We start from the raw sequence: 17,630 nt of genomic DNA on the forward strand, positions 1-17,630 counted from the left end.
CTCACTAACTACTACGCCAGTTTTGTTGTAAAAATAAAATTAAATGCCATTTCAAGTCATTTTTTATTTTTTACATTTGTTTATGATTAGTAATTTTGCCATGCTGGAAAAAATACCGCATTTTCCTTCAGGCGCATTTTCAGTCCACACGTTAAATTTTCTGAGAAAACTATTTGTTTACAACACTCCTGCTACCCCTTGATCTATCTGGTTGCCATCCACGTTACACATTAACTTTTAAGTTATTTTAAGCTGGTGCATGTCAAATTCTGGTGTAGGAGGTCTTTCTTGACCATTGAAAGTGGTCAAGAATTGTATGTTGTATCATTTTATTTTTAGTGTAATGAATTTTATTCTCGATGATATTTTATTCTCAATGTATAATTAATTTAGATAAATGCAATGAATAGCCACAGACTGAGCGAAAACTGTAGTGTCTCACCTATTTCATTCGCTAGTGAGAGCACAGCTTTAACTCCATATATTCCTAATACCGTGGTTGGGGTTAATCAATGCTCTTTTAACTAGGATTCAAAATATTTATTTTTCTTTTCAAAATATTCATTCAGAATTCAAAATATTTATTATCACTAGTAAATACCACCTCATGTCACTATTTACAAGATATATACTATAAGAAAAGAGCTCCAGAAGACCTTAGATACCCAAATGAATACTGAATTAATCAGTGGGTTGATATTAAAAATAATATATGATTTTACTTGCTACAATCAATACAGAGCTAATTAACCTGTTAGTGCCCAGCGTCATATGTATAGGACAGTTTCCTTTTTCAAAAACATATATTGTGGTAGGACAATTGTTTCAATTTTGTCTAGGAGAATTAAAAGTTTCCCTTCCACCATAATTTATTAGTGATTTAAGTTTCTATCACTAGAACTATAAGCTGTAGGGACATTTCGAACTGAAATGGTAACAAACAGTTGATATCAGCCATTTAGTTGAATAACATATTATACCACTTTTTTCATAAAGCCACTTTTTGCACCATTTCAATATAAAAAGTTGGTATAAAACGGGTTAAGAAGACGCCATACCGCGGAAGAAAATCTTCGTCGCAAATTCTCTTCTTCCTTCATTACTAATTTAAAATTTAGAGTGCAGAAAAATTGAGTTCGGACGAATATAGTGTAAGCCGTGAAGCTTCAAATACTGAAAAGAAACTTTTAAAATGCACAAATGAAAATGAATGATGAGATGATAACTTAAGATTACGCAACGGAGAAGTTCTCTTCTCATAATTTGTTTGCATTTCAATATTTTGAAGTATTTTTTTCAGAAACTGAATGACAAACTCTAGGTTTGACTGAACTTACCTTTTCTTTCTTTTAAATTTGTAATAAAGTAAAAGAGAATTTCCGACGAAAATTTTCTTCCGCGGTATGGCATCCTTTTAACTAAGACAAAAAAACTTATTTCATACACTTTAGAGGATTTAACTTCTCTGGACAGAAATTATTTTTCTTCATGGGCACCATTCTGTTAATACCAATGACGCAAGGCATATAAATAGATGAGCAAACTCAATCCTTGTGCACGATCATCCAAAATCCACCTTAACCCGGGTATTTGAAAAGCTAACTTCAACCAGGGTTACTTGACAAAGGTTGCGTTTATTAACATATATAAGTGCTTATTTTGCATATAATTCGAAATTGGAACATTACGATTAATTTTAATATCGTTTTGGAGGAAATTAAGCCTCGCTTATCTTATTTATTTTTATTCCTACTTGTAACCGGACACAGCATTAAATTTAAAGATAAGAATTCTGATTAAATCTGAAGTGAAAAAGAGTGATTCGTTATTCGAACATTTTTAGCGTTTTCGGCAACAATCCAAGCTGGAAGTCCCTCATCCGTTACTTTAGACGAAATAGTTGAGGGCCCCCGTGAACTAACTTCCTTCAGCATAAAACTACCGGTACGACCATTACTTGTCAACCGAACTTTCACTTCTGTTTTAATTCCTTTCTAGCCCCCCTTTTTACCATTTTTTTCCGACCCCATCCCTACAAGTTACCTCTAAGCTGAGACGAAGATCATGAAAAAAGGGTCTCTTTTTAAAAATAGAAACTTTTCCATTGCCTTCGCTTGTTTGTGTCATTTTCAACTCTCTGTCTCTAAGTTTTTGTGGTAAAATGTTTTTGAATGCAGATGAAGTGATTTAGACGGTAAAGCTAAGTGTTGACTTTAACGGAGATATATATAAGTAACCGAGCTAAAACTTGCGGTTAAATTGTATTTATGATGAGAGATACGCATCATTTTTGTAACTTAATGTGTCGCTTTTAACTACGTCTTTTCAAATTGACAACAAAAAATGGAATTTTGTCCTAACATCAACAACGGAAGGTTTATAAATATCTATATATAAACATCAAAATACTTAAGTATCTAATTCATTGCATATCATTAGGTAACTATTTGTTTGCTTTAGCCCTGTTAAGAGTTTTCTTAACAGTTTCGAATTTTGAAAGAAGAATAAGTGTTTACGAACTAATCTGGAAACCTTTTCAAATAAGTATATATTCTAAAATACAAAAGTTCCCATTCCTTGTAAGGGATTTAAAAAAATTATAAATAAATCTGTATAATTGTAATTAATATTAAGTAATCATGAAAACTAAAAAGGTGGGAAATTAAGGAAATTAAAATAATTTTAATATTTTGGGGTATTATTTGTTCTTTCTGGTGGCTTTAATTTATAAAAAAAATTAGAAAAGGAGATCAACTTAACCACAAAAAAAAGCTTACTTTTAAAATAAGTATCATTTGGCTAAGAAAATAATGATATTAATCGCAACCACTACTTTATGGTCAATATTAACTACAATCAAGCAATTTTTGGAGAAAAAAAATACGAAACTTGTTTATTTAGAATGATCTTTTAAATTTTACTTGATTGAAAAAAACTTCATTGGTTTTTAAAAAAAAATATGAAGATGGAAATAAAAGTCGACTTGTCTCAAGTGCTCGAAAATAGGCGCCATTCTCTAGACTTGACAGACTTTTAATTTGCATCTTCATTTTTTTTAAACCAATGAAAATTTTTAATCAAGTATATCTTACCACTCAAATTTCTTGGGATTATTTATTTAACTCTTTCAGTTATTTGGAGTTACAGAAACACGTTTCAAATGCTTTACTATAAACAAAATAAGTACGTTGTTTCAGAATTGTTTCAAATTATTAATTCGGAGATCTCACCACATATTAAATTTAACTATATACTTACATGATATCATTGATCAGAAGTAAATAATTATTAAAGAACGTGCAATGAACTCGAAACTCACTAGATCTCTTGAAACTTGCAGTTCAAATAGATCTATAAGCTGTAGCAAAGATCATTGATGTAATTTAATTTTAAAAATATAATAATAATTTTAAGAAAATAATAGTAACATTAATTTGAAAAAGATATTAATAATAGAATCGCCCTTTAGCAGTGCGGTGTAGTAAATTACGGTGAAGCTAAGAAAAAATTGCATTTTTCAAGTCTCTCCTGAAAGAACAAACTAAAAGTTTCGAAAGATTTTTAGGATCAGATGCTAAAATTGACTCTTGCTGTCCTAAGTCCTTGCCCATCACAAACGGTTCTGAAATTATAAGAGACACACAGACCTTCCGTTTCATTGTTACAATTTTGCACAATTTAGGTGTGTTAACTGTATTTAAAAAAAAGTATTTTGAAGCATTCTGATTTTGCAAAAATACCAGATGGACAACCCCACTTTGTGGTGGCCGTGCTCATAAAATCGGGATATTGCTTTTCAGAACACATTGCTTATTTATTGAATACTGAATTATTTTAGTCTAGTTTTTTATTAATAGTAGTACTTTTTTCAAAACTGCTTTTTAAAATTTTCAATATATACGACATACCGTAGCCGTGGTGGCTCAGGGGATAGAGCTCTCGCCTGCCAATGAGCTGACCTCGATTCGTATCCCAGCGTTGGCTTTTCAATACGAATTCCGTACCCGGCTTGCGTCGACTACAGTGCTGATGTAAATTATCCTCAGTAGATCAGGGGTTAGCCCTTTGCCGTCAGGCTAACCGTGAGATGTTTTCATGGTTTTCCTCTCCATATAAAGCAAATGCGGGTTAATTCATCAAAAAGTTCTCCACGCAGGCAAATTTCTCCCAGTACTTGATCCAGAAGTTCCCTTGTCTTCAGGATTAGGTTGAAAATTACAAGGCTACGGAGTTGAGCATTGCTAGTCGTATACTCAAGTCGACTGTTGAACAACGGTTATAAGGTAAAATATATACATACCGTGAAATCTTTGATTTCTATGCATTTCATGCATAATTATACTTTGATTTCATTCAATTCCCCATATGCGAAATTGTAAATTTCAGTGATTCAAGATACAATAGTGTTTATTTCTTGAAAGTATCATAAACTCGTAAAATATATAAAAATAAAAGAACAGAGTAAAAAGGTTTTTTGTAAAAAAAAATTTTAAAAAAGCATGGTATGGTAAATAAAAATGGAGGTAGTGTTCCAGGCTTAAAACTTCAGTTGGATTTATGAACTACATCATTATATCAAAACTCAGCTATCCTGAAAATTTAAAAAAAAAATTCCCTTTTATCATTGTTGAAAATTAGAGAGAAAGAAAACACAACGCAGACAAAACTTAATAACACCAGAACTTAAAGAGAACTTAATTCCGATAAATTAAAAATAACTTACTGTTGCCAATACATATAACTTACTTTCTTCCAATAGGAAAAGGTTAGTTTTTGTACTTCTGTTTAGTATAACTTAAATTCAAATCTCTTTTATAGTTAGTGCTAGAGTGAAAATAATTTTAAATTAACTTATTTTATTTCTAAATCTTCATAAAAGTTATAAGCTATTAATTTTTAATTAGGCAGCTTTTGATTATTAAACTGTCTTAATTACAATTTGTTGCTTCAGGATTAAGCAGATTTTGTTTAAACCATACTGTAAATCAATTCAAATTGTTTTGTACAGCTTGATTTTTTAAATTAAATGATCTTAGCACAGATTGCTTGATGACCTCTTATATACTTACTAGCACTTATTTGATAATTAATAAGTGCTAATTGATCTAGCTCAAATACATGTATTTGAGTTTTATAAATAATTTTTCTTTGTTTTTCTTTTTTGTAGTCCTCATTATCCGCACTACCTGTATCAATCACCATATTTGCCAACTCCAGGATTGATCTTGTCTAATCCCACTGCAGCTCATGCTCCTTTGTCTCCTGCAGCCGCAGCAGCTGGAAGTCCACTTTACACTGAGTACGCTGCAGCTTATCCAGCACAATTCGCTAATGGACTAGAGCTTGGATTTGCACCGTTTGCCGCTGCACCCTTGGCCACCACATCAGCCGCTCATCACCTTCACACTAATGGCGGTGGATCAGCCCCTGCGCCTATTCCATCCTACCTGACTCCTACAGCTCACTCAGCAGCAGCTTATGCTTATGCTTTGCAAGCACCACCACACCACCAACAGATTCCTACTGCGGCACCAGCTCATTTTTCAGTGCCATACCCAGCTCAACCTCAAGACGCCAGAATGCAGTAACAAGTTTAACAGAGTATGGGTGCATATAGTGTTTGGTGATTAAAAGACATAAACAACTAGATTGGAGCGTACATAGATGGATGGCCGATTCACTGTCTAATTTGTATAGGCTATGCCATTAAAGTTAGGGCTATAAGAAAGCCAACTCCAGTTCTATGCTAATTTCATGGCTGATTAACTATCTAATTTATATAAGATGTACAATTAAGAGCTAGTTAGGAGAGAACGAAGAAATTCCCGACCATGCTGAATTCGCTTGAGCTTATTGCAATAAATCTTTCATACGGCTATATATAATAAGCCTTATGAAAGATTTATTGCAATTATTATACTTTGAAATTTAGACTTCTCTGAGCTTATTGGAAACTATCTAAAATAAATCATATTATATTGAGCAATGAATGCTATATTTTCTAGTTAGTCTAAAGTTATTTGAGCTCACTGTAATAAGCCTGAAGTGTGTCGGACTGATTTCAAAATACTAGAGACTATTACTATTGCAATTGGCCTTGGCACATTGCAACTGGCCGGAGGCTCTTTCTCAAGAGCTGGATTATTTTATTAGCCTATAACACTGTATTTTGTTTCTGCGGACACAATCACAAAGGCATGATTTCAGCTGCAGTAAATTTGAAGGGGTTTCAAACCATTTTTAACTATTTTAACTAAAAATTTTAAATATATTAACCGTTGAAATGCATCTCAAGGTTGAAAGAATTATAATAAGTTAAAATAATTGATGGGACAATGGACTTTTAAAATAGATATTTTGATTCTAAAAACCTACTACTAAGCCTTATTACGTATGCAAGATACTTCAATTCGATACCAAATTTCCCTTTTCTAAATATTTAGTCACAAATAAGGTTTAGAACATATGAATTGAAAAGAAGATATTTAAGAAAAAGAAGATTAAAGAAGAAATAATTTAATTTTTATTTTGTGTTTAAAAATTGAAATCATATCATGTAACATTGTTTTGACCTTATTTGCGACTAAAATATTTATAAGTCAAAATGACAGTTTTTAAAAAAAATTGTTATACAAAGTTTATTTTAAATTAAATGTGTAGTTGGACAATCGAAATAATTAATGTTTCGCTAGATTGCAACTTATTTTTATCACACTCACTAGTATGAGAAAACGATTCAATTTCTACATTTTCAATAATCTACATGGTGTAAATTATTGAAAATAAAAAAGCTTATTTTTAAGATTTTAAAATTCCATTGACCCCTTAAGCTGATACTCAACAATTCATAATAAAAGGAATTTTCTTTGTTTAACTTAAAGAAAAAATTTTGATGTCACTATGTAGTGACGCAGTCGTTTAAGTAGTTTTAAATTTACTTTTTATACTCCCTCTGTTCCAAATTAGTTGCAACACTTGAATATTTTTGTAGTGGTTGATTATTGATACTGATGATTTTATGATCTTGTTTGAACATTTTGCAGAGATTTTAGGGTGCTATGCTATCAATTAACAAAATTTACTTACAAGTATTCTCTCCTTAAATCAGTACAAAATTAGTTTAAAAAATTCAGAGTTTGCATACTCTTAAGCTACACCCCATTTTGTAAGGGCTCTTCCACCAGTAATCAATTAAAACTATCTTCTAGCTCAGTGGTTACCAACTGGCGGGCCGCGGGCCGCATCTGGCCCCCGAAACCTTTTTTGTGGCCCGCGAACTAAAATATATTAGTTGTCATTTTTTTGCGGACTATTTTCGTAGAAAATCTATATGGGTTTTACATACTTATAAGCTTTATATCTTAACAATTTCATATCTGTTGCATATTAATTGTTTAATACATAGGTGCACATTAAAGTTATTTTAGCCAGAATTTTTTTATATGCAATTATTTTTAAAAATCCACTTCTTATTTTAATTTGTAATTCAATACTTTTGTTTTGTACAACTTGATAAAAATCTGATCGTAAAATATTTAATGTTCTTAACATGAAAGAGTCCTACATAAAGTTTTGATAAAGTTGCGGTCCCCGGCCTCATGTAAGTTGGAAACCCCTGCTCTAGCTAATGAATCGTGAAATCATTGGTAGTATAATTTTATTGGCGTTGATCTACTAAAATGCATCCACCTACTAGAAATGCAGCAACTAATTTGGAACAAAACTTCCGACCTAAATATAGCAACTAATTTGAGACAGAGAAAGCCTATTTTTTTAAGGAACAAATTAAATTCCAAATGTATATCTTTCTAGCGATTTTTTACGCATTGTAGCTATAAAAAATAACACCCAATGCACCCATACTCTATTCTCTAAAAATTCGAGAGAAGATGCCATGAAAAAAGTCATATAAAAGGTGCCTTAATTGTTTTATAATCGAATAAGATGCTAAAGAAAATTTATAGGCAAAGATGAATGTGCGCTTTTTATTACTCTTTATTGTGAGTTGTCCCACTAGATTTATGCCATTTATATATGTTACAGCTGCACTGATGTCAGCTGACTGTAGTTTGTAGAAAAGGTACTGACGATAAATGGGCTCACTTGTAAGATATAAGAGACGTTGTTAAGAAAAAGGCCATTTCTATGTACTATATATAAATATATACTATGTGTTCAAATGTTTTATAGTGTCCTTAACTCTATATGAATGACCAAGAATGAAAAATATCGTATTGTGACTTGAAAGACATGTTTGAAAGATGAGTATATGTTACCAAATGGTCAAGTTGATTACTTAGAACGTTTATGTTTTTTCTTAGATTTAATAATCATCAAAGATAAACATTTTTTTCTGATAACTGATTTATGAGTTTTGAAATTAGTTGAATTCCATCAAGAAAATTATTTTAAGCAATAATTTATCTTAGAGTTTGAGAGCAAAATACAGTAAGGTGCTGTATTTTGCCATTGTTACATGTTGTGAGTTTTTTAATATTATAAGACTCACTCCGTCAGTGTGTTTAATTCGATTTATTTTGATGCACGACTATCCTGAAAATATAACCTAATATCTAATAAAAACATATATTTGTTACAATAAATATGTTAATAAATGTTATACTTTTTTTTAAGAAAGATAAAAGATACTACTACACCTGATTTTGTTCATCATTTTTTTTATGTATATTTAGTTAATGCAGAATAAATTTCGGTTACTATTTGTTTCTAGCTTTAAAAATACAGAAAAAAATTCGAAATACCCCATAATAATTAGCTATTACTTAAAATAACTCGTAGTCGTTTTTTAAGATGTAACTCTGGTTGCATTTTGGCATCCAGAGTTTTAACAATGTATCTTTGACTTTAGCTTAAACAAGTATGCTTTAGCTAAAATAGACGACATGCTGAGCACTTAAATTCAACGTTCTGATTGTGAATTGTCACTCTTAGATTTAAAATTTGATTTTTTACTCATTAAGAGAAAAATTTGTTCTATTGTAGCTCAAAAAAGTAATTTTTTTATTTTAGCCTAAACGTGTAACAACTTACAGCTAAAATTTTAAAATAATTTTAGAATAATATAATTTTAGAACTTAAATTTAATATTCAGAAAGGGAAGTGCCACTTTCATAGTTTTGCATTTAAAATTAGATTTTTAACGCATTAATGTCCAATGTGTAATTTTATATGTTAATAGAAAATGTCTTTCTAAGATTTGCTAAATACAAATTATTAAAAAAGTGTTGTATAGAATTAAAATTTTTCAAAACATCATGTAAATAAAATTTTTTATCTATTTTATAATTTAAAAAAAACTTTATTAGATTATCAAACTTCAAGGTAACAATTCTAGACGAGATCGTTAAACTATACAATTCAAATCATCGTTTTGAGTTCATTTGCGAATTCGACTGTGCTTAGCACTGCCTTATATGCAGGTAATATACACCCAAGCTTTGCAATTTCCAAATCCATTGAAAACTAATGAGTTTTGAAATGAATTTTTAAATATATGAAATCAAAATTAAATGTACGTATCTTTTACTTTCTTAATGTAAACAGTAATTTAAGATGCCTGGAGGTATGGCCTGTGATTTTTCTACGTAATATGTACTTATTCTGAGTTTCCACGGATGTTACAAATTTAAAAAGGTGGCGAAATGCAGCAAATTTATAATTCGTATGATATTTTAATACATTTTTTGCCACCATTTTTTGCTTTTAAAAAAAAAATTAATGGCATATAGTATGAGAATTTTTTATTGACATTTTCGAAAGATTAAAATATTATAGTATAGAAGGAATTTCCTGCTAGCAACGTAAATTTACTACCAATATTATAAATTTGAAAGATCCGTGTGAACCTTTATTAACGAATTTATGTTTCTTACTTCAAATATTTTTATTTAAGTATCTGGACACGTACTTACAGTGTTTACGCATCTGAGAGAAGAACAGTGAGTTTTCGAACTATGTGTTAAAAATTAATGACGTCAGAGTATGTTTAATGAATGTCATGTCTAAGTGTTCTGTGACGTAAGTGAAGTATCAGCCTTTTTCGATGGAGCCCAAAAAATATTGTCATTTTTTATTTGATGAAAAAAATAAGATTCTTTTTATTTGATGCCAAAGCAAATATTGCGGAGCATCGTTATATATGATTTGTAATCATTTATAAAGTATACACTTGTATTAGAGTCTAGAAGGAAGTTCCATCAAGTGTTTTCAGAGAAACTGTCCTATTTTTAAAGCAGTTGTTCGTTGTTGTTCGTGTATATTCATTGTATCCATATTGTCATCTATTGTATCAAGTCTTATATGTGATACTGAATGTTAATCTCTAGTCGAAAGACAAATGTGCTAGTTAATTTAAAAATTGTACTGCGGTCATAGGATGGACAGTAGAATCTCCAAATGTTTTAAAAGATTCGTATCGCCTTTTGATTTAAGACCAGACAACCAATACCAATTTATAAAATACCATAACGAGTTGAGTTATAGTAATTTTCATACGCTACCAGGTCAATACGACTGGAAAATTTAAATATTGGAGATTCTGCCTTCTTACTTAGAACGGCAGTATAGTTATAATAATACCTTTTAATGATACAACTTATATATTATTTGCACTATTCTAGTTTATTAATTGAGGAATTTTATTTATTACTGAGTTCCATGTTTAAATATAGTTCGTTCACCAGGAGTTGGCACTTGGCTCCACCTCCTCGGACGCAGAGTTCATTTCAGCGCGGGAGTAAGAAGAGAATTGTTGCGCGCAAAACACAAACAGTGAGTTCGCTTTATCATCTGCTATTATACCTTTCGTTTCTCTTGCTAATTAAATATATTTAAAAAACTGCTGTTTTCCCAGAAAAAATGTCTCAAAAAGGACAAAGTATTCACTCAAAAGAGAGAAATATAAAAAATTGCGCGAAATATCATTAAATTTATGAAATATTTAATGTTAAAAAAGTGCAGATAGAGTTTGCGAAATAAATATTTTTGCCATAGAAGATTGCTCACAACCTTATCCCAAAAATAGGGAGATAGTATAGTCGCATATCTCGTGATGAAGGCGGAGCCAAGTGCCAACTCCTGGTGAACGAGCTACACTTTCAAATATGTATTTCTAAGTTTGCATCAGATGTATAAAATGTTCTGAATTCTGTGAAGCGTTTGGTTTTAAAACCAGTTTATTACGAATTCAAAAGCTTTTCGACGAGAAGTATTTAATTTATAGTATTTACATGTATAGATATAGTTCATAAGTATGTTTTTTTTATCCAAATATTTAAGTTTTTAAATATTTATAGTGTAACTAAGAGAAAACTAAGTGATTAAAGTTTTTTGCGATAGTTTTTATTACAAAAACTTTTTTAAAAAAAAATTATTTAAGAGGAAGCTGTACCACGGTAGAAACTTTTCATAGCAAATGCTGTTTCTTCTCCATTAATAGTTTCAAATTTAAAGAGCAGAGAAAAGTGAGTTCAGCTAAACTTTGAGTAAATCACGATATTTTCAAATGCTGGCAAAATATCAAAACACAAACAAAACTTATTACAGGATTACTTCCACATTACGCCATCCTGCCATAATTGTTTTGATCTTTTGAAAAAATATTTTGACTTTTAAAACTTTATGGTTTAACCTAGGTTTACCAGAATTTACTTTTTTCTATATTTAAAATTTTAAATTACTTAAGATGAAAAAGAATTAAGAATTCAATAAACGTCTAAATAAAAAAATGTTTAGGAAAAAAGTAATTCTAATTACTTTTGGAAAATTTTTTATAAAAAAAGGGGTATTTTTTTAAAAAAAATTAGTTTTTGATAAAAATTGTACGATGAAGTCAGACTTATGATTTGAAATAGGAAATAGTTTTTGAAACCAAACGCCACCAATGATTAATGTTTTAACATATGTGAAAGTTTTTAAGAAGTTGTATTAGTCTTTTCGAATTCAAATATGTTAACTCAGCAAGCTTTTTCGGTTTCAAGGTATAAAACTGCAAAAGTATATTTATGCCTTATCTCAAAGTGCAATGAGTATTTTTTTATATAAAGCAATTAAAGCTTATGTTTTATATAAACGAAAACAAAAAGTTTTTTTTTTTATTTAATTTTGTTTTCACCTTTTTCGAAATTTTCAACTTTGTTCTAGTCAAAAATAAGAAATTATGAATCCATTAAATTATTTTAATTGGTGCAATGCGTATCAAAGCCAGCCTAGTTCACGTCAAGAAAGTGTTAATCGTAAAAATTGTTTCACTTTTCACAAATTGTTCACTTCAAAGAGTTTTTATAGTTTAATTTTTTGTTTTGTTTAGTTTTAATGAAAGCAGCTAGATAGGATACGTTTTTATCTCTAAAAACATTTTATTATTTATGGGGAAAAAGCTTGGTTAATCTTGATACGTATTGTCTCAATTAAAGAGAATCAATCAAGTCACCACTAATTGGGGAAATTAGAATTTCTGGCCGAAATATGTGTGCGAGAAATTTTAATGACACTTTTTCTTTTAACATTTTTTGATAAATTCATGCAATGTTTGATTTTGTTTTGATTTAAAAAACGTTTTTAATTGAAGAGCTAAGTGGATGAAACAGGTAAGTGACATTTTCAGAGTGGCTATAATCAGGGTAAAACGAAAAAAGAAGTAGCATCCGAACCATTTTATTATAGATTTATTGAAAGGCGAAACTAATAATTCTTTACCTCATTTTATTTACCACAACCTTATTTGCAATGAAAATTATGTTAGCATACTCAAAAACAATGCGCCTTATTAATGTTAAAATTAAAGTGAAAGCAAAAACAATTTTGTTACATTAAAGAAACCCATAATGATTCGACCACTTTGTTATTATCGATTAATAATAAGAATCGTTCAAAATGTCCCTTATCGCCTTCATCCACTAAGTTCTTCAATTTCGTAATCCCAAAGCAAAATTTTTAAAATTCAATTAAAAAACGAAAAAATTGTGCTGTCAAAATAATTAAATCACAAATTAAAAGAAATCAGTTATTTATATGAAATTTTAAGAAATCTCACCAAAATAAGATAGAAATTTTTGTGCCAGAAAGTCTTATTTCCTTTCATAAAATTAGCTTTGATGTAAAAAAAAAAAATCTATCACGTGACACGCTTTACCCTAAGGTAAAATTGATACTACAAAACGGTTTTATGATTTTTATGAAGATTTAAAGAAAAACTTACGTAGTTTAATTTAAACTTTAATATTATATTTTTAAAATGCCATTTTTATGTTATTTACAATTATGGTGTTTAAATTTAACCAAAAACCATCATTCAAATGACTTAAAGTTAATAGTCCTTCAACTTGAGATTAACTTCATGTTAAGTGTTTAATTAAGTTAAGGCATTAGTTGTGGTTGTTATAGCTTTACGTGTTTTACGAATGTTTTTAGCTCAAATATTGTTCTGTGAAAGTAACTTTTTTTAATAGATTAATTCATGTAAGTGGTTCTAATTCAACGTGTAGATGCTCATGTTATGAATTGAAATCATGTGATCTGGAACCGAAGTCAATATATAGATTATTAAATTATGATTTGAATTCATGTGATCTGAATCCGAAGTCAATATATAGATTATTAAATTATGATTTGAATTCATGTGATCTGGATCCGAAGTCAATATATAGATTATTAAATTATGATTTGAATTCATGTGATCTGGTTCCGAATTCAAAATATAGATTATTAAATTATGATTTGAATTCATGTGATCTGGATCCGAATTCAAAATATAGATTATTAAATTATAATTTGAATTCATGTGATCTGGATCCGAATTCAAAATATAGATTATTAAATTATGATTTGAATTCATGTGATCTGGATCCGAATTCAATATATAGATTATTAAATTATGATTTGAATTCATGTGATCTGGATCCGAATTCGAGATGTAGATTATTAAATCATGATTTGAATTCATGTGCTCTGGATCCAATATGAATTAAAACATGATTTAGACTAACATTGATCGAGACAGTTATTGTAATTTTAATCTATCCATATGAACTGGAAGAAAATAAAACAAGAATAAAATATTTAAATTTACGAAGTAAATAATATTATATAAATTTGCGAATTTCATTTTAGTTGAAAATATTTTACATAACGACACCATTAAAGAGGTCGCTTATCTGAAATTTCCCGACAGTGCAACAATAAAATTTATTGTGGTGTACACTTTCTTCATCATTTCTCTGCTTCTGTAAGGATTTCGTGACTACCGCCAGCCACTTACAATAATTTGAACAGGAATTAAAGTAAAATTCTCACTGATTTCATCTTTATTTTTTAATAAAAGTAAACTTAATTGAGAGAATTAAACTAATTTCTGTTGCTCTTTTTAATTTTATTAAGCACTGTCACTTTTAAATCTGTAAAAAAATCTTTTTAATACCTTTACCGAACCACTTAGGTACATTTTTTCAGCTTTAAAGATTTAAATGCTCGGAAAATTATTTTTAATGCATTTCTAGCAACTATAACTGAAGAATAATTTATACGATATGAGATATATCAACAAAATATGCAAGTTGTTCTATAATCACCACCCTTAATGTAATTTTTCATCCCTTGTTTAAAAATTCTTTTTACAAATGTTCACTCTAGGCCTGGCAAATAATTGCATCAGAGAACACAAAACAAAATCGTTATCAGAATTTGACGCATTACTATAGAACATTTGACGCAGAATTTTTGTTAAACGTATTTTTCACATTTGTTACATTATATTGTATTAATTTAAGTCAAAATAAGTGAAAAATATTATATTTAACATTTTACTAATTTATGATAAGGAAATACAGCTGTGAAACACTTGTGTCTTTTTCTGCGTTAAATATAAGATCTTCCAAACAATAATTTTTCAAATTTGCACTTAGTGGTAATTATTTATCTAAGTGAAACAATTATTCATAATTGAAATTTCTTTCATTTACAAAATCAGTTATCGATAATTTTTTGAATATAAATGGAAAGAAAATTTTTCAATTCTTATAATCATCTTTCTAAACTCCTCTCACTTTATTCCAGCAATCAAACAAGTTTTGATATTCTTAATCTCACCTTTCTCGTTAATGATTCATCAGGCTTTGAACGACCTCTCTTGTGTAATTTTTTTTTATTTTTACTTTTGAGAAGAATCCTAAAAAAAAAAAATAAGGGTAGTGATTATAGAACATAATGAATAACAGACAAAAATGATCAATAAAATAAAACATTTTACATGACCCTTAATATTACACTTATTTGTTACTTTTAAGAAATGAATGTGTATCCAAAGTGTTAATAATCTAATCATTTTTTATTATTATTATTCTATCTTCATAACAACTACAAAGTAGTAAATACTCTCGAAAATTTAGTTTTTGTGTTGTTTAATAATAAAGAGCTACGTTTTATCATTAGTTGTAGTTTCATTATCATAATTAATATTTTATAACAGTTCATAGTCTGATTCATGTTTTTGTAAATATACCATTGTTATCATTATTTAGACTTATTATTATTTTAATATTTTCTGTACATTTTTATTTATTTTAGAACAGTATATTAGTAGGAAAAAAATATTAATTATTTAAAAATTGGTTCGTAAAAACTGAAAAAAAATAATTACAGTTTTCTGTAAAGATGTTTTAGAATAGCTTGTTATGTATATTAATGTAGTTTAAGTAAAGGGGCCGTCCATAAATAATGTCACGTTTTCAGAGAAGCGAGTGGCATCGGGTAACAAGAAGTGTGATATCCCACATTTTGGCTAAAATAAAAATATTTAAAAACAATTAAATATCGATATTTTATTTATTATATATTTTTTCATCAAAGAAGTACACATCTAATCATTATTATGCTGTTATTATTGTTAATGTTTAGTGTTTTGCTCAAAAACGTCAAGAAAAAACGTAGGCAAGTTTAAAAATAAAATTTTAAATATGTTCAACATCATGTGTTCTGCTTCTAAACTGCTATCACATGATTATATACTATATGTGACATAGGGGTAGGGAGTATGTTGATGTGTGACACTTGGTGACAAAGGGGAAGGAGGGGGAGGCAAAAATGTTGAAAAAAAGTGTAACCTTATTTATGGACGGCCCCTTAATATTATGCATGGTAATTGATAATGTCCCCTATTATGTTAGAAATGAATTATCTTTCGAAAATGAGGTCAAAAAGTATATTAATATTCAAGCAAGTTAGAGTATATCAATAATCAAAATTGGGAGAAACAAAGTCGCTTTCGAAATTTAACTCATGGCAACTGAGGAAAGCGGGATTTAAAACATCAAAAACAGTTTTAATTGCCGGTAGGAAACAAAGGAGAGTTAAGAAGCAATCATTCAAAAACCTTCCATCAGGTAATTAAACTGGTTTTAATGCTTTACATGTTGCCTTCAATCGCAAGATAGCGTTTTTTTTTTTTTTTATTCTTTCTCGTTATTTTACGTTCCTTGAAGTGCATATTCTTTGACTCCGTTTTTCACAAGGATTCTAAAAATATGTATTAAGGGCGGTGATTACGAATCACTGTGTATGAATAAGTTGTCAATACATATAGGCGGGTCTATATGGGTAAATTTTCCGAAATTAACAAAATATGCAAATATTTTTTATTATAAAAATTCACAAAATTTATAATTTAATTTATATAATCCTTTTTTTTAGTTGTAAAATCTTATCGTAATATCACTAAATTTATTGTCGACTAATTTATTTCTTTAATAATGCTTTTTTAGTTCTTTTACATCCTGTTATCTACAACTTTTCGAATTAACTTAAGTTTTAAGGAACAGTTGGTTGTACTTAAATATTTTTCAATTTTCCTGAATATTTAGACTTAGTTTTTGTTTTTAATTTTATAAGTTTTCATCTTTCTTTCTTTTACATTGCATTCTGCGTAAGAAGTAATGCGATCAATTTATAATTTTTTATGTGTTTCCTAAATTTCAGCGCGCTTATTATTTTTTGTAATCCTCTTATTTTAATATCAATTCAATTTATAGAAGTTCTCAGATGTATTTTTGAAATTTAAAGCATTTATTATTAGTTTCATATTTTCTCTAAAAAAAATAAGAAGTTATGTCCGAACTGTGCAAAGAAACATCATACTTCCTGATTATCTCGTATTTTGCACTCAATTTATAAAAAGATGTTATGCGTTTTTCGGAAATTTAAAAGCAATTATTAGTTTAATTTTCGCTCTCATGAAAAATAAATGTTTAAGCTCAGACCAATCAAAAAACTTCCTTTTTTACAGCAATACAAAGAATGAAGATACATTATCATTAATTCAAATTTTTAAAAAAAAACTATTATTACAGTCATTGTTTTCTATCGAACAAAAGTGTTGTGTATGAACAAAAAGAAGATCGAAAATGAACAATTTGAATTAGTTCTATGATAAAGAATTTATTGAGTACGAATAGATTATATATGTAAGTCTACTTGCCTATCATTTCCGAATCGCATATGTAATTCAAAAAAACTTTATTGAAAATTAATTTAGCCTTAACATAATTTTTTTACAGTCTGTGTAGTTAATAATCTACTCCAGAAACAAAGTAAACTTTATTTAAATGGAAAAAAAAAAT

The 17,630-nt window shown here is 28.9% G+C and overlaps 1 protein-coding gene across 2 annotated transcripts in view; it reads left to right on the plus strand.

Annotated features, from left to right (window-relative positions):
• Positions 1-6,495, plus strand: part of LOC107441354 (RNA-binding protein 38) — a 98,881-nt gene extending 92,386 nt beyond the window's left edge. For both annotated transcript variants that reach the window (XM_071185476.2, XM_071185477.2), the window contains exon 4: positions 5,168-6,495. In XM_071185476.2, coding sequence (XP_071041577.2) covers positions 5,168-5,588 — 421 coding nt within the window. In that variant the 3' untranslated portion in view covers positions 5,589-6,495. The remainder of the gene's footprint in view (positions 1-5,167) is intronic.
• Positions 6,496-17,630: the final 11,135 nt, after the last annotated feature.

The sequence above is a fragment of the Parasteatoda tepidariorum genome, chromosome 5, assembly GCF_982258835.1.
Source record: "Parasteatoda tepidariorum strain Cologne lab strain chromosome 5, Ptep-v5.0, whole genome shotgun sequence".
Taxonomy (NCBI): Eukaryota; Metazoa; Arthropoda; class Arachnida; order Araneae; family Theridiidae; genus Parasteatoda; species Parasteatoda tepidariorum.